The following is a 22,763-nucleotide window of genomic DNA, read 5'->3' on the forward strand; positions in this document are numbered from 1 at the left end:
TATGATGTAATTTGTGATCAAGTTATGATTTAATTGTATATGTGTGTTTCTGTGTGATTAGTTAGGTATTTAGTAAATAATTAAACCCAATTTTGTATTGCTGATTCAACTTGTTAGACAGGATTCTTGCAGATAATCAAGGACTTACAACTTTCAGATGAGACTGAATAAAATGACGATTAATGTGACTGCTATTTAGTAAAATATTACTAAATCTTTAAGAGTTTATTCGAAAGATAACAGCTCTATAAATATTCTTTCGTGGTGTCCCTCTCTAGTTAATTCATATTTACATGATTAGTTCAATCAGGTAATATTAATTACGGAGAAATTATTTTATAGAATAGCATGTCATAGCAATTAATCTGGCATAGTCAAAGACACGACACCACCAATGGATCACGGTGTATCAATATGTCCATTTGGCAGAGGCTGGTGATCTCACATTAGTTGACTTAATTTTTAGATTTGAATCATTTTAATTCCGATTTGTATGATTAACAGGATGATTTTTGAGAAATTAAAACATTATTGAAATGAAAAAAATCATAACTGCCACACAGAATGATAGAAATGGTAGGATAAATTGTAAGCGTTCCCAAACTTGAAACTCACCGCCTATGAAGTCTTTATGAAATAATGACCTCCATGTTTCCATGGTCGAACTTTGCCTATAGGCTACTTTGAAGCAAGGTAAGACATGCCTAATAATATTAAATAAAACAGTCAGGTTTCAACAAGTATGTTTTCTAAATGCATACTGCTTCTAGCTCACATTGTAAAGTGGTGGGTGACACGTTGACAGCCTGATGCCTGCACTCGAACGGTGAATGGGCGGTGCGCTACCATTACCAGTTGAGAAATAAAAATAGTAGCGCTTTTTAATAGTGCACCAAAACTGTTTTTAACACGCGATTGCATTTAGAATTGTTGCGCAATGAAAGGGCTTATAAAAGCACGTTTTACTCCAGTAGCAACCACCTGAGGACCTGGTATATGTAAGCTGTGTGCTTGTGATCGTTGTGTTGGATAAATAAGATGCATGATGGCTAACAAAAATACACACAGGCCAATTTAATTCCACTAAATGATGCAAATGAACCCATAGACCGTTAAGCAAGATGTCAAATGTATTTATATCAATGAATAAAAATCATTACTTTGCAATTGGATTTTCTTCTTCAACAGGACACTGGGATCCGAATATTATTTAATTTTTTCAAATTCAAAGATGAATACAAGATGATGCCGAAACTTTGGTGGTTTATACCCAATACATTACTGAGAGCTTACAGTGCCTTCAGAAAGTATTCACACCCCTTTGACTTTTTAAGATGGGATTTTGTGCCACTGGCCTACACCCAATACCCCATAATGTCAAAGTCAAATGATGTTTAGACATTTTTACAAATCAATTAAAAATAAAAAGCTTTATTGTATTGAGTCAGTTAGTATTACTCTTTGTTATGGCAAGCCTAAATACATTCAGGAGTAGAAATGTGCTTAAGAAGTCATATAATAAGTTGCATGGACTCACTATGTGTGCAATAATAATGTTGAACATGATTTTTGAATGACTACCTCATATCTGTACCCCAAACATACATGTAAGGTCCCTCAGTCGAGCAGTGAATTTCAAACACAGATTCAACCACAAAGACCAGGGAGGTTTTCCAATGCCTCGCAAAGAAGGGCACCTATTGGTAAGATGGGTGAAAAAAAAAAAGTAGATATTACATTTGAGCATGGTGAAGTTATTAACTACACTTTGGATGGTTAATCAATACACCAAATCACTACAAAGAAGCAGGCGTCCTTTCTAGAGGAGAGGAAGGAAACCGCTCAGGGATTTCACCATGAGGCCAATGGTGACTTTAAAACAGTTACAGAGTTTAATGGCTGCGATAGGAGAAAACAGAATGGATCAACAACATTGTAGTTACACTGCAATACTAACCTAAATGACAGAGTGAAAAGAAGGAAGCCCATACTTTAAAAAAATCTAAACATGCATCTTGTTTGCAATAAGGCACTAAAGTAAAAATGCAAAAAATGTGGCAAATAAATTAACTTAATGTCCTGAATATAAAGTGTTATGTTTGGGGCAAATCCAACAACACATCACGGAGTACCACTCTTCATATTTTCAAGCATCGTGGTGGCTGCATCAATTTATGGGTATGCTTGTCATCGACAAGGACTAGGGAGTTTTTTTTGTTGATAAAAATAAACAATAGAGCTAAGCACAGGAAAAATCCTGGAGGAAAACCTGGTTCAGTCTATTTTCCAACAGACACTGGGAGACAAATGTACCTTTCAGCAGGACAATAATCTAAAACACACCTCCAAATATACACTAGAGTTGCTAACCAAAACAACATTGAATGTTCCTGAGTGGCCAAGTTACAGTTTTGACTCAAATTGTCTTGAAAATCTATGGTAAGACTTGGAAATGGCTGTCTAGCAATGATCAACAATTAACTTGACAGAGCTTGAAGAAATTTTAAATATTGCAAATGTTGTACAATTCAGGTGTGCAAAGCTCTTGGAGACTTACCCATAAAGACTCAAACTGTAAATCAATGCCAAAGGTGATTCTAACAGGGGTGTGAATACTTCTGTATTTCATTTTCAATACATTTGCAAAAATTCTAAAAAATATGTTTTCACTTTGTCATTAATCGATATTGTGTGTAGATGGGCGAATAAAAAAAACAAAACAAATTTTGAATTCAGGCTGTAACAACAAAATGTGGAAAAGTCTAGGGGTCTGAATACTTTCCGAATGCACTATACCTCTTTCCTTTCTTATGTTCTCCTCAAGCAGCTCTGGATTTCTGTACAGTTGCTCTTTATGCTTCTCCCCCCTAGCTTTTGATGCAGCCCTCTTTCTTTCTTTAGTAACAAGACGCTTGATTAATCAGATTGTTCTGTTTTATTAGACTACTACATTATTACAGTACACAACCCCTAAAGGGGCATTACACAAACAAATGTTGTTGTTTTGAGTGGGTGGACAGGTGTCTTTTATACAGGTAACGAGTTCAAACAGGTGCAGTTAATACAGGTAATGAGTGGAGAACAGGAGGGCTTCTTAAAGAAAAACTAACAGGTCTGTGAGAGCCGGAATTCTTACTGGTTGGTAGGTGATCAAATACTTATGTCATGCAATAAAATGCAAATTAATTACTTAAAAATCATACAATGTGATTTTCTGGATTTTAGATTCCGTCTCTCACAGTTGAAGTGTACCTATGATAAAAAATTACAGACCTCTACATGCTTTGTAAGTAGGAAAACCTGCAAAATCGGCAGTGTATCAAATACTTGTCCTCCCCACTGTATCTCAAAGTAATGGCTGGATTGCCATAACATTTGTTGTGCACAATCAAGACCCCAAGTGGAAGAAACCTATTGACCTTTCCTCTAGCGCCACCATCAGTCATTTTCATCTTATTTTCTAGTTGGCATGTATACTTAGTTCAAAAATCTGCTGCGGAATTTATTATTTTGTTTGTTACATCATTCTATAGATGATGTAATTTATTTTAATTGAAGAGTTTAATGTATATTTATTTTAAGTTATTCATTCATGTTAAGAGAAATTTCCATTCAAGAATTTTACCATTAAAATTACATTTAGACTGTATAAGATGGCCTTTAGTGTAACAGTATAAACTTTACGTGGTCCCCTCGCCCCGACCCGGGCGCGAACCAGGGACCTTCTGCACACCTCAGCAACTGACACCCACGAAGCGTCGTTACCCATCGCTCCACAAAAGCCGCGGCCCTTGCAGAGCAAGGGGAAACCATACTTAAGTCTCAGAGCAAGTGACGTAACTGATTGAAATGCTACTAGCGCGTACCCGCTAACTAGCTAGCCATTTCACATCCGTTACACTAGCACATTTCTTAGAGGGTATCAGTCTTGCATCAAATAGTGAATTCCACTGTATGCAGAATGTTGCATGCATGTCTGCACAGTGTTATATTTTCACAGCTCACTGTCAGTAAATATCGTGCAGTAAATATTGTACTACAAGAGAATGCAAGCCTGCAAAGGTAAGAGTTATTTAAAGCTTTGAATGGGTCGATTGGGTTCTGGAGCTGTGTGGTTACAGCAATTGCGCAGGGTTGGCGTGGCCTGTGGTGTTGAGGCCCAATGTGATATCTTTTCATGGGTCCCAAAATCCCTGGCGGCGCCCCTGCGTTTATCTACTTACCCCTGTATGAAATAAATACTAAAAAGAAACCTTCAATCTCCTTTTTGAGAACGCTCCAGTTACATCATTTAGGCTTGCCTCCCCCTCACTCACCAGGGGGGCACACAGTCCCCCGTCATGTGCGTGCGCACACACAAACAAACCGTCCCAGATTAACCTGCAGGATGGGAGGGAGGACAGTGCTGCTCACCATGAAGGACGAATGCAGTGCATCAAAGGAGAGGCCACGCACAATCAGATTAAATCCCTCCTCATGAATATTAATGAGCCATCTCACCAGTCTGAGCGCGATTCATCTGCGAGGCTGCGATGAGACCAGGTTGAGGGAGGAGCGGAGGGAGGAGGGAAATGGACGGATGAGGGGTTGCCGTGGCAGCGAGAGCGGCAGCCAATCAGTGTGTTTCTCCTCTGTTCTGAGGGATGATGTGCTGTGAGTGGGCTCTTTGAAACCTGAACAGACCCTGTTAAACTCCCATCATCTGCTTCAACACCCAACACACCCCTATGCCTCCACACACACACACACACAGTCCAAAGAAGTTCTACTGAGGGGGCCCTGACATGCTTTTTACCCTCTGCAATGTCATCCATGACACAGAACTGGGACAGTACCTTACATCTATCCATCCATCCAGCACTCCGAATCTTGAATTAGTTAAATTTTTATTGATTATTTTGTCCAGAAGCTTTGACCAGAGCCTTTCTCCTGCCTTTGCTGTGAGCTGGCTGTAGAGTAGTCCTGTCCTAAACCTCTGCATGGCAATGGACAGTTTTATGAAGAGAGTGATCTGATAAGGAGAAGAAATACAGGTGCAGCCCACCTCACCCACCCAGCTAGTATAGTCCACCCTACCCCACTCACATCTTACCCTCAATATCCTTCCCCTCATCCTTTACAACAGCTAATGTGTACTTAATTCGCCACACATCAGCTCTCTCTAGCCGCTACATTCATAATGTAGAGAGCCCCCACCCCGCACACACACTTTTCAGTCAGATAAGTAGCCTAGATTATTATGCAACCTTCACATGTAATCTGTAGTGGTAGGCTCCACTCAGAAGCAGCCTGTAGTGATGTCATTGTTCTAGACGTTCATTTCAAGCTTGGCCACCACCTATTAACACTCTCTAAAGGGCTGTCGGAATCATTCACCTCACAAACCACTGCATCTTACTGCTACGTTGTGGAACAAGGGCTATAAAACAGGTAGTGAAGCTAGTCTTTTTGTATGGATGCTGACCCGTTTCTCGCTCTGAGCTGTATGTTGCTTTGCCCACCCAGCACACGATGTCCATAAAGAGAGCTGTCCACCCCTTTCTATTCTCCTCCATCCATCACACCATTCAACAAACCCCTCGCTTTGGCTTTCTGCCACCTCCACCTTCTCTCACTCTGTACTCATCTGTTCCTTCCGCCTTCTCATGTCTCCCTCTTTCTGTCAGTATCCTCCCTTCTCTCTCTCTTCCCCAAATCATAATTTCTGTAAGTAATCCCCCACCTCTCTCCCTTTACCGTCTTATTTCCCCCTTGGTCAGAATAGCCCCTGTATCCATCTCCCTTCCCTGTATCTCTCAGCCTGTTGGTTTTATGAGAATAATGTGAATTCAAAAAGCAGTGGAGCAGACTTGAGGAGCGGAGGAGGCCGTCTGTCTTTTCCGTCTGACCTGTTGGCTTTCTGACAGACAGAAGTGTCAAGCCCTCTCAGTCCAGAGCGAACCCAACTGACTCAGATTGATGCCAGCCAACTCCCTGCAGCAAGTAGCTCAACTGGAAAACAGACTCAAAAATAACCTTATTTGTTTTCTCCTCTCTTCACACATAGGCCCAACGTCTCTCCATCTTCGATCCCTTGTTGAAAGAGAACAGAAAACAAGCCTCGGCAGAAAATGGACTCCTGAGGTAGCCTAGGAGGTTATGCTTGGTGGTATAGAAATAACCATTAGGCCTACATCGTATACTGTAGCCTACGGACATTTCTGTGGATAAACCCCAATGAGCACTAACACAGAAGTTCATAGGAGCACATCAAATTTGGTGTCAAATGAAAGCGAAGGGTCTACATTTTTCCACCCAACAAATTTGGGAATAGGCCTAAGCAAAGACTTTGTTTCCTGGAAAAGGGGTCTTAGGAAACATCTAGCAGAAAAAGTATTTGAAAAAAAAGGTCCAATGCAGTCATTTGTATCTCAATATCAAATAATTTCCGTAACAATTAAGTACCTCACCGTAATTGCTAAGAAACCATTTTAAATTTAAAGAAAAAAGCAATTTCTCAAGTAATAATTTTGCTAGGACTGTCTAGGAATGGTTTGAGTGGAGAGGGAAAAACAGAAAATGTGCTGTTTTTGGCAGAGGGGTTTGGAACTCTTTCTCATGGGTCTATTAAGTAAATTTACCGCATGATGATGTCACCATGGAAGGCCAAAACTCCCTTCCACCAAAACAGGAAGAGATTTCAGGTGGTCTTTTCAAACAGCTCTTACAATAAAAGGGCATTATAATAAAGTTACACAATATTATTCCAAACCTCAATGTGAAAATAGTACATAAAACATTAAGAACACCTGCTCGTTCCATGACAGACTGACCAGGTGAAAGCTATGGGCCGGTCATGCCAAAAAGTGTCTCCCCCTGCATCACAATGGGATTCGATGAGTTCTAGCTTCTGTTGCTAGGGTTGTTGTTAGAACTTGCAACATTTTGACCGGCCTAAGTAATTAACCAAAACGTCCGTTGCCATGCTGGTTGATTGGCTCCATTTTTACTTCGTAGCGGTCGCAAAGGACGGAGGCCTCGGGCAGAAGTGGTTCTATTTCACCTCATAAGTGCTCGCTCAGTCCGCGCAACATTATTACCTCAGAATTTCTCACCAAGGACGGTGTTTTTGACGGCGACTACCCGCTGACTACCTACTGCTTCAGAGAACCGAAAAGAGAACCCTTTGTTTACCATATATTTGTCTTTATACAGTTCATTCAGAAAATATTCAGACCCCTTGACTTTTTCCACTTTGTTACATTACAGCCTTAGTATAAAATTGTTTTTTTTATTATTATTATTTTTTTTTTTAAATCTCAGCAATCTACATACCATAACCCAGGCGTTGAGATTTTTTTTGCAGATGTATAAAAAATAAACTGAAATATCACATTTACAGAAGTATTCAGATCCTTTACTCAGTACTTTGTTGAAGCACCTTTGGCAGTGATTACAGCCTCAAGTCTTCTTGGGTATGAAGCTACAACCTTTGCACACCTCTATTTGGGGGAGTTTCTCCCATTCTCTGCAGATTCTCTCAAGCTCTGTCAGGTTGGTCGTGGAGCGTCGCTGCACAGCTATTTTCAGGTCTCTCCAGAGATGTTCGATCAGGTTCAAGTCCGGGCTCTAGCTGGGCCACTCAAGGACATTCAGAGACTAGTCCCGAAGCCATTAATGTATTGTCTTGGCTGTTTGCTTAGGGTCGTTGTCCTGTTGGAAGGTGAACTGTCGCCCGAGTCTGAGGTCATGAGCGCTCTGGAGCAGGTTTTCATCCAGGATCTCTGAAGAATTGTATCATGGCGCCGGAGAAGATGGCTGATGTTTTACGTGCTCTAACCAACAGTTTGTTGTTTGTTTTTTTGCGTTGTTTGTAACTTTTTAAAAACTTATTCTCTACATAATGTTGCTGCTACCATCTCTTATGACCGAAAATAACTACTGGACATCAGAACAGTGATTACTCACCACGATCTGGCAGAAGCTTTTTTTTCTTAAACGAGTCTGACGAAGGACATACTACTTTCCCGGAAACAGGCCCATATCCCCGTCATTTGTGTGAAGAGAAGACGAAGAAGAGGACGGAGGTCGGATGCCTTCTGAGAATTCGTAGGCGATCAAATAAACCCCCACTGCCTTCCGTTCTACTAGCTAACATGCAATCACTGGAAAATAAAATCGACGACCTCCGAGGAAGATTAACTTCTTATGGCTGGGGGGCAGTATTGAGTAGCTTGGATGAATAAGGTGCCCAGAGTAAACTGCCTGCTACTCAGGCCCAGAAGCTAAGATATGCATATTATTAGTAGATTTGGATAGAAAACACTCTGAAGTTTCTAAAACTGTTTGAATGATGTTGGAGTATAACATAACTCATATGGCAGGCAAAAACCTGAGAAAAAAATCCAACCAGGAAGTGGGAAATCTGAGGTTTGTAGGTTTTCAAGTCTTTGCCTATCCAATATACAGTGTCTATGGGGTCATATTGCACTTCGTAAGGCTTCCACTAGATGTCAACAGTCTTTAGAACCTTGTTTCAGGCTTGTACTGTGAATGGGGAGCAAATAAGAGCTGATTGACTAAGTGGTCTGGCAGAATGCCATGAGCTAAGTCAGGCGCGTGGCCGCGAGAGCGAGCTGCGTTCCTTTTCATTTCTAAAGAGAAAGGAATTGTCCGGTTGAAACATTATTGAAGATTTATGATTAAAAACATCCTAAAGGTTGATTCTATACATTTGACATGTTTCTACGAACTGTAATATAACTTTTTTTTACTTTTCGTCTGAACTAATTGCTTGCGCACTTGGATTACTTACAAAAAGGAGGTATTTGGACATAAATGGACTTTATCGAACAAAACAAACATTTATTGTGGAACTGGGATTCCTGGGAGTGCATTCCGATGAAGATCAAAGGTAAGTGAATATTTATAACGCTATTTCTGAGTTGTGACACCTCTCCTTCTTTGGAAAATTGATGTATGTTTTTCTGTGACTTGGCGCTGACCTAACATAAACGCAAGGTGTGCTTTCGCCGTAAAGCCTTTTTGAAATCTGACACAGCGGTTGCATTAAGGAATAGTTTCTTTAATTGTGTGTTTAACACTTGTATCAATGTTCATGATGAGTATTTCTGTAATTTGATGTGGCTCTCTGCGTCCCACATATCCCAGAGAAGTTAACAGCTTCTACCCCAAGCCATAAGACTCCTCAAATGTCTACCCAGACTATTTGCATTGCCCAGCCCCTCTTTTACGCCGCTGCTACTCTGTTATTATCTATTTATAGTCACTTTAATAACTCTACCTACATGCGCACATTGAGGGGTGGTGCCATGTTTCCTCCAAACGTGACGCTTGGCATTCAGACCAAAGAGTTCCATCTTAGTTCCATCAGACCAGAGCATCGTGTTTCTCATGGTCTGACAGTCCTTTAGGTGTCTTTTGGCAAACTCCAAGCGGGCTGTCATGTTCCTTTTACTGAGGAGTGGCTTCCGTCTGGCCACTCTACCATAAAGGCCTGATTGGTGGAGTGCTGCAGAGATGGTTGTCCTTCTGGAAGGTTCTCCCATCTCCACAGAGGAACTCTGCAGCTCTGTCAGAGTGACCATCGGGTTCTTGTAAACCTCCCTGACCAAGGCCTTCTCCCCGATAGCTCAGTTTGGCCAGACGGCCAGCTCTAGGAAAAGTAATTTAAGAATGATGGAAGCCACTGTGTTCTTGTCAGCTGTGGGAACTTATATAGACAGGTGTGTGCCTTTCCAAATCGTGTCCAATCAATTTAATTTACCACAGGTGGACTCCAATCAAATTGTATAAACATCAAGGATTATCAAATGGAAACAGGATGTACCTGAGCCCAATTTTGAGTCTCATATAGCAAAGGGTCTGAATACCTATGTAAATAAGCAGTTTTTTTTGTTTTTTTTTATACATTTGCAAACATTTCAAAAAACCTGTTTTCGCTTTGTCATTGAGGTTTTGTGTGTCGATTCTAATAGTCGATTGTCGATTCTAATGTCGATTCTAATTCTAACTGGATTTAGCTATGTACAACCATTTTCCATCTAGCTAGTTGGTCATCTACATGTTGCCATCTATACATGTCTATTATGTTGAGGTATCTAGCTATAAATTAAACCTGATCAATCAAATGGATAGGTGTAAGCAATTATGGTAATTCCAATGTCCCTTAAATAGACACAGAAAGGGGAGGGGGGAGTGAGGATTAAAGAGAGCAGTGCAAATTTACTTAAGACTCGAGTATTTCAACAACTCTTCTCTTCCAACTTGTTAGGCAATCACATGTACCTACAGGGGCAGGATGGCCAGCCACACAGGAGGGTGATTTTCACTAAGGAAGAGAAAGGAGGCCATGCTGACCGAGATGCATGCTGGCCATTTCAGAGTGAAGTGCATGGTTGCCAAAAATCAACCTATGCTTCTTCTGGCGTGAGATTGTAAAGGAGGTGGACAGCTGGGCATGTGAAATAACCTTTTGTTTATCAATCACATTCTATTATATGTGAAATTATTATGTTTTTAATGAATGTTATATCAGAGAGCACACAATGTTTCAATTTGTCACGTTGTGCTTGAAGGTAAGTACCCGTCTAGCCTGCCAGAAGTTTGAGAGGGCGAAGACTGTGGCGCCGGAGTTGAAGCTCATCCGTTGTTTCACCATGGCACATGGACGGTAAGTGTCACAATTCACATTTTGCCCTGATAAGTTGTTTTGTAATGGTTGCTTTATTTGTTCACAGCAGAGTTCAATATTATAGAATGTGTGTGTCAGTATCCTTACAAACATCTGCATATTGTACGACACAAATACGGGTAAGAATAAAGTCATCTTCTCTCTAACACTTTAAAATGTTACGGGTTAACCTCATCGGCCCCTTCGCGAAATCCAGGAATGGCAACAGCTGGTGTCTGACGGCAACCGAACACTTTACCAAGTGGGTGGAGGCAATACTCATTAAGGCCAGTAAAGGAAGAGAACGTGCTTAACTCTAAAATGTCCTTCTGTAACCCATTAAAAAGGGTGCTTGAAACCAAAATGTGATTTTCATTTTGTATGATACCCATCAAGGACGAGACTGGCGAAGCCACATAAGCTATTTACACCCACGGTTCTCCCGAGGTCATCTTGACTGACCAAGGTCGTGAACTCTGGAACAAGGTACGGATGTTATAGGTTATATTCTGTCACCAATGGATTGTTTTGTTTATTTTGTACAATTAGTTTTTGTTTTTACGTCGTACATGATCAGACATACACTATATGACCAAAAGTATGTGGACAACTGCTCGTCAAATATCTCATTCCAAAATCATTTACATTAATATGTAGTTGGTTCCCCTTTGCTGCTTTAACAGCCTCCACTCTTCAGGGAAGGCTTTCCACCAGATGTTGGAACATTGCTGCGGGGACTTCCATTCAGCCACAAGAGGTCGGCACTGATGTTGGGCGATTAGGCCTGGCTCGCAGTCTGCATTCCAATTCATCCCAAAGGAGGTCGGGGCTCTGTGCAGGCCAGTCAAGTTCTTCCACATCGATCGTCAAACCATTTCTGTATGGATCTCACTTTGTGCACAGGGGCATTGTCATGCTGAAAAAAGAAAAGGGCCTTCCCCAAACTGTTGCCACAAAGTTGGAAGCACAGAATCGTCTAGAATGTCATTGTATGCTATTGCGTTAAGATTTCCCTTCACTGGAACTAAGGGGCCTAGCCCAAACCATGAAAAACAGCCCCAGACCATTAATCCTCCTCCACCAAACTTTACAGTTAGCACTATAAATTGTGTCAGGTAGTGTTTTCCTGGCATCTGCCAAACCCAGATTCATCCGTCGGCCTGCCAGATGGTGAAGCATGATTCATCACGCCAGACAACACTTGCGTTTCCACTGCTCCAGAGTCCACTTGTTGAGAGCTTTACACCACTCCAGCCGATGCTTGGCATTGCGCATGGTGATCTAAGGCTTGTGTGCGTCTGCTCGAACATGGAAACCCATTTATGAAGCTCCAAAGGAACCGTTCTTGTGCTGACATTGCTTCCAGAGGCAGTTTGGAACTTGGTAGTGAGTGTTGCAACTTAAGACAGATGAATTTACGCGCTTCAGCACTCTGCGTTCCCGTTCTGTGAGCTTGTATGGTCTACCACTTCACGGCTGAGTTGTTGTTGCTCCTAGACGTTTCCACTTCACAATAACAACACTTAACGTTGATCAGGGTAGCTCTAGCAGGGCAGAAATTTGACACACTGACTTGTTGGAAAGGTGGCATCCTATGACAGTGCCACGTTGAATGTCACTGAGCCCTTCAGTAAAGATATTCTACTGCCAATGTTTGTCTATGGAGATTGCATGGACGTGTGCTCGATTTTATACACCTGTCAGCAACGGGTGTGGCTGAAATAGCCGAATCCACTAATTTGAAGAGGTGCCCATATACTTTTGTTTTTTTAGTGTATTTAAATATCTTACATTGTCAATAGATACAGTTGAAGTCTGAAGTAACATACACTTAGGATGGAGTCATTAAAACTCGTTTTTCAACCACTCCACAATTTTCTTGTAAACAAACTGTAATTTTGGCTAGTTGGTTAGGACATCTACTCTGTGCATGACACAAGTTATTTTTCCAACAATGGTTTACAGACAGATTATTTCACTTAATCACAATTCAAATAGGTCAGAAGTTTACATACGCTAAGTTGACTGTGCCTTTAAACAGCTTGGAAAATTCCAGAAAATTATGTCGACTTTAGAAGCTTCTGATAGGCTAATTGACATCATTTGAGTCAATTGGAGGTGTACCTGTGGATGTATTTCAAGGCCTACCTTCAAACTCAGTGCCTCTTTGCTTAACATCATGGGAAAATCTAAAGAAAACAGCCAAGACCTCAGAAAAAATTGTAGACCTCTACAAGTCTGATTCATCTTTGGGAGCAATTTCCAAACACCTGAATGTACCACATTCATCTGTACAAACAATAGTACACAAGTATAAACAACATGGGACCACGCAGCCGTCATACCGCTCAGGAAGGAGACACATTGTCTCCTAGAGATGAACGTACTTTGTTGCGAAAAGTGCAAATCAATCCCAGAACAACAGCAAAGTACCATGTGAAGATACTGGAGGAAACAGGTACAAAAGTATCTATATCCACAGTAAAACAAGTCCAATATCGACATAACCTGAATGGCCGCTCAACAAGGAAGAAGCCACTGCTCCAAAACCGCCATAAAAAAAGCCAGACTACGGTTTGCAAATGCACATGGGGACAAAGATTGTACTTTTTGGATAAATGCCCTCTGGTCTGATGAAACAAAAATAGAACAGTTTGGCCATAATGATCATTATTATGTTTGGAGGAAAAAGGGGGATGCTTGCAAGCTGAGGAACACCATCCCAACCGTGAAGCACGGGGGTGGAAGCATCATGTTGTGGGGTTGCTTTGCTGCAGGAGGGACTGGTGCACTTCACAAAATAGATAGCATCATGAGGGAGGAAAATTATTTGGATATATTTAAGCAACATCTCAAGACAGTTGTCAGGAAGTTAAAGCTTGGTCGCAAATGAGTCTTCCAAATGGACAATGACCCAAAACATACCTCCAAAGTCTTGACAAAATGGCTTAAGGACAACAAAGTCAATAATAGAAAATGTGTGGGTGGGCAAGGAGGCCTCAAAACCTGACTCAGTTACACTAGCTCTGTCAGGAGGAATGGGCCAAAATTCACCCAACTTATTGTGGGAATCTTGTGGAAGAGTACCCGAAACATTTGACCCAAGTTAAACCATTTAAAGGCAATGCTACCAAATACTAATTGAGTGTATGTAAACTTCTGACCCACTGGGAATGTGATGAAATAAATAAAAGCTGAAATAAATAATTATCCTATTATTCTGACATTTCACATTCTTAAAATAAAGTGGTAATCCTAACTGACCTAAGACAGGGAATTTTTACTAGAATTAAATGTCAGGAATTGTAAAAAAACGGAGCGTTAAATGCATTTGGCTAAGGTGTATGTAAACTTCCAATTTCAGCTGTGTTTCCTACCCCCTCCAAGTTTGTTTGATTGGACCAACCAGACCCTCAAGACTGCCATGGGCAAGTCCCTTGACGTACCAGGAACGGTGGGAGGACAACATGAAGGTAATTCTCTTTGCACACAACAGCAGCGTCCAGGCCACCACCGAGGACTCGCTCTATCACCTGCTGTACGCACAGGAGCCGCAGCTGTTTACTGAGGTAAACAATGCAATTGCATATACCCTGTCCCCTTTAACTCTGCTCCTGTTCTCCTAACACTGATGTTTTTGTCTTCCTAGGGTTACCTCTGTGGAAGCCAGCAATCTTCTCCAGTTGGACGGTCGACCACTGAAAGCTCTGACGCCGTACACTTCGTTGAAGCCCAATAGACAAAGTATGTTAAGCTTTGGTTGACATTTGAAAAAAGCAAGAAATTGTAGTTTTGCTGAGCTTATAAACATCTACCTCCTTCAATTTACTTTGCCAAAATGACTTCAGGACCATCGACTGTCCGAGCCACCCAGGAGGTATCCCATCCACCAGAGCCAGTCTGATTCTCAGAGGGGGACCGGTTTAAAGTAGGCTATACTTTCAAAAACTGTTAAAGTACATACCTTCAATTTATAACAAAGCGCTAATCCATACATTTTCTCACAGTAAAGTGTAACCTGTGTGTTTGCTTGTTTACGTCTCTGTCTCCTACCCTGTTCCCTTTAACTCTGCTTCTGTTCTCCATGACCTAGGGGTTTCTGCCAAACACACAGACGTGGATCCACCTAATGTCCTCCATTACCAACCACCCTCCAACTTTTCATTACATCTACATCTACTGTTATTGTCATTACCTGCTAAGAAAGTTCTTGCTCTATCATACTGGGCACATAATATGTGAGATCCACAGATGAACTAAAAACACTAGCACTGCAAACAGTCAGAGCAAAGAGAGCAGCAGTGCCTGGACTTTGCAGCCTCCCTGTTCAAATCCCCCTTTCCGAGAATGGCTGCCTGTTGAGAACACGTCTAGGATTACCATGTGAGTGTACAAATAATCTGTGAAAATAAATGAATGACAACTGTACCAAAAATCAAAACGTTTATATATTTAAATCGTAAATGTCGGCAGATTGGTTTTCACAGCTGTTTCACAAGGTGTTCATTATTGTAAATTGTAAGGTATCCCTTGACGGTATTTGTTAATTCCACATTATTCAGTGTCGTATCCTAGGACCTACAATATATATTCCACCACAAAGGTGTACTAATGAGCTATGCAAGAGAAAACAAATCATAAGAGGACGAATTAAATAATATTATTTCAGTGTAGATAAAGGAAGGGCAGCTTAAAATAAAAACATGCCAGCCAAACAAACCAGTGTATGACTCAAATGGATTTGCATATGGAGTGGAAATTAGCTGACTGTGATCTGTAAGGTAAGTAACACTGTGTCATGCAGATTACACTTGTTCTTTGCTATTTCCCGAAATGTAGCAATGTTTAAGACATGGATTTCATGTTGTAATGTTAACACGGTACCCAAAAGTAGTGTTTTCATCTTATTAGCTAAACAAAGCTTGTTTAAAACAGTAAAATTGTCACAAAAATCAGCCTTGTTTGCATAGCGGGGATGAAAATAATGTAATCTAGGGGGCAATTTTTTGGGGCTGGGGGCCAATATTTGGTATAAAAGGCCCCCCCCCGGTTACATAAAACATCTTAAGTGCTTACCTTAAGGAATAATTTTGCCTTACCTAAGAGAATTGTTTAAGAGCGTGACACAGAGCCCTAAAATATTTCCTTAGGTAAGGGCATACTTAACCCTTAAGGAGTTTTACGGTATGTATGACAGAAAGAGTATCTGGTTACCATGGAGACGGCCTGATTCACTAACTAAACCTTAGAGAGAAATTCTCTCTCACAAAATGAAAGCTATTTTGCTACAACCAAGACTGGATAACCAAATTGCTTCAGAAGATAAATCACATTTATTGCGGTTAATTTCCCCCCCCCCCCAACTTGTTTATATTTCTTTCTAGTACGTCAAGCTATTTTACAGAGTGTATATATTGCCAGCTAGCTTAGTAGCCATGGATTGTGCACCTTCCACTGTTTAGCTAAGTAGCTAGCTGGTTGATGTTTTCCTTTTGTAACCAGTGCAGATGAAAGTAACAGTCACCTCCACAAATGCTGTTGACATTGATATCCATACTGAATGAAGCACTTAAGGGTGCCCATGAGGTCCTGTAATTTAAGGGTGAAATTGACCTTAAAATGTTCTGTGTAAGGAAATTAAGGAAAAAGATAAGGGGAAAATTTACTTCAGGTGTTATATGCAACCGGGCCATGATCCTTTATTGATACTTGTTAAATCCACTTCAAAAATCAGTGTAGATGAAGGGGAGGAGAGAGGTTAAAGGAGGATTTTTAAGACTTGAGACATGGATTATGCATGTGTGCCATTCAGCTGGTGAATAGGCAAGACAAAAGATTTAAGTGCCTTTGAACAGGGTATGGTAGTAGTTGCTAGGCGCACCAAAGCTGCTGGGTTCTTCACGCTCAACAGTTTCCCGTACAGTAGAGAACAAACTAGAGATGGTGGGTGTTAGACTTCTTTCTTGCGCTTTTTGAGGTGCAATGACACGTTATTAAATCTAAACCTGTTCCAATACAATAACACTTAAGGCCTGGCTAATGTGTGTCCATAGGAGGATAACATTGCATGCAGCTAGATGAACTTAGCATGATGGGTAAACAACCTTCATTGAAAGCCAAAGCATGGCAACGCTGCCATTCAATGAAGATTGATTTAATACCCCAGGCAGCTTTTGGTCATAGGCCTCCATGACAAACCCAGTGCTGGCGTTGAAGAGAGGCCTACAGCTTCCTTCATCTCCCCCTGGGGACAGCTTGTGGCTGAGTAAACAGCCTTTTGGACCCCAGTCGCTCTCGGCTGTGACTTCTTCCGTGGAATATATGCAGCCCGAATTAACGCTCCGATGACACACAGCCATCTGTTGTTGTGTTAAGTGTGCTAAGGCATGAAGTGTTGAGAATTCACTAGCTCGTTCTCTTTAGGTGTGCAAACGTGCACGCGCACACAACCTCCCCTCCCACACTAGACAACCTGAAAAGGCAGAACCAACCGAAAGCCTTTCAGTTTTCACTTCATGGAACAGAGCCTCAGAATCAAATAAATAATAGACAAAGGGAGAGGATAGTAACAGGAGGACAAGTCAATGCCTCTTTTCTCTCACACAGTGTGGTGCACCTCTGAAGCCCTCAGATTCCTCCTCGCACAGCGCACGGACCAATAGATTAAAACTGCATAGCATACAGTGCTAAGTGAATAGCACTAAAAATACATCCTTTTCACTGCCACATGAAAGGGGCTGCCTTTCCCCTGTCCACTATTGAGCAGCCACTGATTCCAAGACAAAGGCTACACCTCCTCAAAGAGGCAAGGGGGAAAAAAATAGCAATCATACAGGCAATTATTTTCCAATCCGCCTGCAGCGGGCGATAATGTCAGCTCTCCTCTCCGCTCTCCCTAAATAAGAGGGGATGGGCGTCAGTGCTGCAGCCCGGCTGCCATTAAGACAAATGGGCCAATCTCCAGAATGCCTTGCTTTCTTCCAGTCAGTGTGATAGGTCGTCCCTGCAGTGAGGTTGAGCCAGTCTGGGTACATACAGTATAGAGACACAGAAAGACAGAGGAGCACAGAAAGGGATAGGCTTATGCTCTGTGTTCATACGGACAGAGGCATCGTAGCCTGGTAGCCAGATCTAGGCCGAGTTTGCCTTCAGCCAACTCCTTTGTTGTTGTCATGTTTGGAAACAGATCTGGCTAACCAATAGCCACCAGGCAGCCCAGGCTAGGGACATGGAGTTAGGCCTACTCTTCATATCTATGGCAGAGGCATAGATAGTCTGTTCTGTGTACTCATTCCATTTATCAGATAGCCAGTCTGTTTCTCCTTTAGCATTTCAAAGCCAAAAGGAGTTAGCTAAAGCTAGAATGGACTGGCAACCAGGCTAAAAGAGGCTCTGTGTACATTTACAAGGTTACTGTAGTATGTTGCTGGGCCCAGACTTTCACATAACACAACCACTCTGATATTCTACACAGCTCTGGACAGGCATCAAAAAGAGCTGGATTACAGGGAGAGCGGAAGGGAGGGAGTAAGAGAGAGAAAAAATAAAGTGATAGAGGGGGAAAGTGATAGAAGGGAGAGGATAGAGATAGCTTGAAACAATATAACACTGGAATATTTTTCTCTCTGCTTTTTCCAATTCTGTCCTGGGCAACCGAACACAACACCCAGCATTATATTACTTACGCCCCAGTTTCATACAGCCCAACAGATTGAGAGGGTTAGAAAATAGGAGCACTAAAGTACAAAAAATAAATAAATCAAAGGAGGACTGACGAATAGGGACAGGTGAATAGTTTGAGCAGATAGTTGAGAGAGAGAGAGAGTTACCTATGAATTTACTAAAGAGAGGGGGAGGGAGAGAGAAATAGCTTCCTCCTCCACCTGCGTTGCTGTTGTAAAGAGCCTGCAGTCTGTCTGTGCAGTTTAAGATTTTTTTTAAAAGAGCAAGACGTATGACCTTAATAATACATCCCCTTTATTTCTACAAGGTTGGAGCGAAAGGAAGAGGAGAGATCGCGTCCGTCAGTGGCGTAGCGCAGTTTCCCCGCGCAAGGTCCGAGCAAGGCAATATGTAATACAAATCTCCAAACTTATCTTTGTTTAGTTTTATAGCACTACTAAATGCTCTAATTTCGTTAGCATTATGACCGGTTTTCCTAGATTTAGAACATAAAACAACACTTCTAAAGCAAACATTATCCCTTAGGTCCTGCACGGCAAATACTTCAAATTGTTCAAGCATGTGTTGCGGAACAGTGATGAAAATATTTTTGCAGAATATTGAGAAGAGAAAAAAAAAAGTTTAAGGGCGTTAGCCATCCGTGACGGAGTTGACAAGCCACTGACTGAGTTGACAACAGATACTCAAAACAGACATGTGTCTTTAAAAATAAAAAGTTCAATACAAACATTTGCAAAATATGGAAAATTATTCATTTCAAAATCCCCAATAAAACAAACATTCTATCAGATTTGTCCGCACTGACTGAGTTGAGTTGACATTAGACAAAAATCTGACAGATTTTTTCTTTTTCATTCACACAGTAGCAATTTAGTTTTCCTCAGTTGCTTTAGGACTTTAAAACCTAGTTAAATGTCACATATTTGAACCAAAAAGCATATTCTATTTTAATCTATCAGGCAGAAGGAGTTGACAGTTTATAGTTGCGACTATGGTGATTCCAATATTGTTCGTTTAAATCTATCAAAAGTAGTGAACTTTACAGACCATGAGTGTTGTAGTTGCACTACATGTAATGAGGACATGGGTGGGAGGGTGTAAAGCTTGTCGGGGCTACGGGGTTGTGTGCTACGCCAATGGTGTGTGTGGTAGTAGCCCTGTGGTGAGGAAGCGTGAGTGGAGAATCAACCATTATGACCCGTGTCATTACACAGCCAATATGTGATGACATAAGTGTGCATGTACTTGAGGCCTAGGCTATTTATGCACAAGAGGTCCCATTGAGAAATCACCGTATGCCTAATGACTGAATAACAAAAGAGGTCTTCCCTGTGCAGTAGCCTAGGCCTAGACTGTGCTGAACACAGGCCTCTACGATCTTTGAATACCCAGCCACCTACATGCTTTGAAATAACTTAACGGATAACTTCACGTTAATAAATAAGACAAGGTGGGTAGAGGTCTCGCAAACAAACATGACGACAACAACAAGGCAACAGTAAACATGTCGTCCCCCACAAATGACGCAGTTAGTGAGTGAATGGGTACCAGGCCAATATCTCCCCGCTAAATCCTACACCACGAGAGGGAGATCATCTTGGTAAATTAATAAAGCTAACATGGGTTTACGGATTGAAAATGCAGACCTAGTCAAACCATTTCAATAGGACGAGTGTGGGCGGACTGGAGCTCTCACTACATCGAGTTGCTGTCAGTCGATACTGTAAAATGTTAAACCCTTACCATGTACCTATGTTTGTCCTGTGTAAAATCGGGCCTGTCTTTGTTTGCTGAAATCCACACCAACCGTTTCCTAGTTTCTATTGCTCTAAAATGGCAACTCAGCGCGAATGCCCCAATTTAATCTCAGACTACGTAGGGTAATCTACATTTTAGAGCAATTGAAACTAAGAAAAGGTTGGTGGTTGTATTTGACAAAAGTTTCATTCAAAAGTATGGATTTAAGCAAACAAAGACAGGCCCGACTTTACATAGGACAAACATACGTACACTGTAAGCGTTTAAGATTTTACAGGTATCAACTGACAGCGACTCAATGTAGTCGGAGCTCCAATCCACCCACACTAGTCAACGCTCAACTCCCTTGTACGTTGAGATTTCTGAGCAAAGATCAGGTCCCCCCCATCCATACTAACCGGATTCATTATGATCTATCTAAAAGGCAAAACTGATCCTAAATCTCCTCTCTCCTAGATAGTACTGACACGCAAAAGGACTGGGTGAATTTCAATCACATTGTTTTGCATTTTTCAAACTAGATGCTGAGACAACACACACTCCTTACTTATAAATTGAAGAAGGATGTATCCCTGCTACAATGTCAAGCCTTGTCAAGTCATTGGTGAAGGAATGGAGACGAGGTAAGGAAGCTATTTCAGTCTACAGAACAGCCTGAATGTCCTCGACCTTGCCTACTAAGAACCTTGCTACCTGAGGGACAACAGTGCCTAGTCACCACAGCTTAGTCTGCTGACTCACATCTGAGGCTTGGCTTATATATTAAGCTACATACACACTATCTTTCTCAGCTGAGAAATCTGACCTCATTCTACATCCTCAAACAAAGGTTGAATGGAAAGTGTCTGAAGAGTAGAGAGAGATTAATTTATTGTAATTATGTGACAGGGTTGCAGTGCCATATTTTGATGGCATTGATGAAGGTATGTTTTAACAGAGATGGGCTTCACTGAGCTTTGACGTGTCAAATGTGTTTCAATTAACATACAATGAAGAGGAGTGTATGGAATTTATTGAAGAAACTGATGTGATTTGTTTGGGATATATCAAAACAGGTACACGTCCTCCATCTAGTGGTCATATCTTACATGAAACAAAAAGCAACAGCCAAGATCTCAATAACATGTAGCAAAGAGATCAGAATGCAATGCCACTAATGTAATAATCTCGATTAAAATTAAAATGTGTAGGAAGATTTGGTCACGGTTTGAGCTAGCTATAATTTTACAGCACTTCGAGATATTAGCTGATTTACGAAGGGCTATATAAAATAAAATTGAATTGACATATTAAAACGAATATTTGCTAGCTAACATAGCAACTGTTACATTTGCTTACTTTGTAGCCTATACCATTTACTGTAACGTTAGCTAGCCATCTAAACTGTGTAGCTTCTAGTTAAAGTAGGTGGCTAATAAAACTGGAGAGTTCCAGAAGATAGCTAACGTTACTTATAGCTAGGACAACAATAACGTTACAGAGGTGGCTGTCTAGGTCAAAGTTTCTAGGGATGAGGTAACTAAAGCGTTAGCAACTTACCCGTCCAAGTTTTTTGCTCGGGCTGCAAGTAATATTTATTTCCTAAATGGTCGGTGCCCACATGTTCTTTTATCAACCCAAAACTCCGGCGTAATAGACCCCCGATCCTGCTCATATTTAAAAAAATATGATATAGCTATCGGGCTCGTATTTTTCACCACACAACCTCAACTATCAACGCATGTTCAATTGGATTTGTTGTTTATGCAATCTCCCGTATCTAAAAACAGACAACAGTAAGATATGTTTTAATTGGATGGCAGAATCAGAGGAACCAATCAGTGCACTTGTTATACCAGCGAGGTCTCAAAAATCCTGACGTAACAACATGGCCGCGCACACCCCTTGTTGGCTGGAGCTAAACTAGCTTGCTAAATCAGTTTAAATAAGACAGAGCGTGAAATTGGACTGATTCAAATGATTCTATTGACTTTTATAAATCCAGATCACAGAGATTTATTGTACACAAAAAACGTTTGCAAAACTGGCTTAGTAGCTAACGACATTGAATTTGTACGTGGTTAGCCAAACTAGTTATGCTATGCTAGCTTTAGAACAACCATAACAAACAGTCATGCTAGCTAGCTAAATTATTTAAATATACATATATTGAGGGAAGTTGTTGGGGTTTCTAACAGCAAGACAGGCTGGACTTGACGACACACTTTGCCTGAGACGGGCAGAGTCAACAGTGAGGGGGAAAGTTGGCCAAATCATCATCCCATCTGTGAACACTATTCCATTGTTTCTCTGATGGATTCCCTTTTATACGTGAGTTTGAATGATGCTTGTTTCCTGATGTGTAGCCTATTTAGTAAGTAAAATTAAATCAAAGTTTATTTGTATCATTAAATATGAAATATCTTTTCACTCTGTCATTGGTAGTAGGTCTGACAATATTACAATTGAGAACATTATTTTGTTATGATTACCATATAGCCTAGGCCTATAACGTACTGCATGCTTCCCTCATAACCTGATTTCAACATAACTTGATACATGAGCAAGCAACCTACAACAACTCAACATGGACATGTGTTGCCTAGGTAGCACATCTTTAGAGTCCTCCTGGTGCTGTTGGAAGCTAACCCTCTCTTCTTGGCTGTTCTGT

At 41.1% G+C, this 22,763-nt stretch overlaps 1 protein-coding gene and 1 long non-coding RNA gene across 2 annotated transcripts in view; one reads left to right on the forward strand and one right to left on the reverse strand.

Annotated features, from left to right (window-relative positions):
- ndufaf2 (NADH:ubiquinone oxidoreductase complex assembly factor 2) overlaps window positions 1-21,862 on the reverse strand; it is a 33,836-nt gene extending 11,974 nt beyond the window's left edge. Inside the window, exon 1 of the mRNA XM_055920206.1 lies at window positions 21,653-21,862. Within this exon, the coding sequence (XP_055776181.1) occupies window positions 21,653-21,767 (115 nt within the window). The 5' untranslated portion in view covers window positions 21,768-21,862. The remainder of the gene's footprint in view (window positions 1-21,652) is intronic.
- Window positions 14,241-21,052, forward strand: LOC129853799 (uncharacterized). Its single transcript, XR_008759180.1, has 4 exons — window positions 14,241-14,416; window positions 14,521-14,600; window positions 14,766-15,055; window positions 20,635-21,052. It is a non-coding gene; the product is annotated as an uncharacterized LOC129853799 (long non-coding RNA).
- Window positions 21,863-22,763: the final 901 nt, after the last annotated feature.

Source organism: Salvelinus fontinalis, chromosome 4 (assembly GCF_029448725.1).
Source record: "Salvelinus fontinalis isolate EN_2023a chromosome 4, ASM2944872v1, whole genome shotgun sequence".
NCBI lineage: Eukaryota > Metazoa > Chordata > Actinopteri > Salmoniformes > Salmonidae > Salvelinus > Salvelinus fontinalis.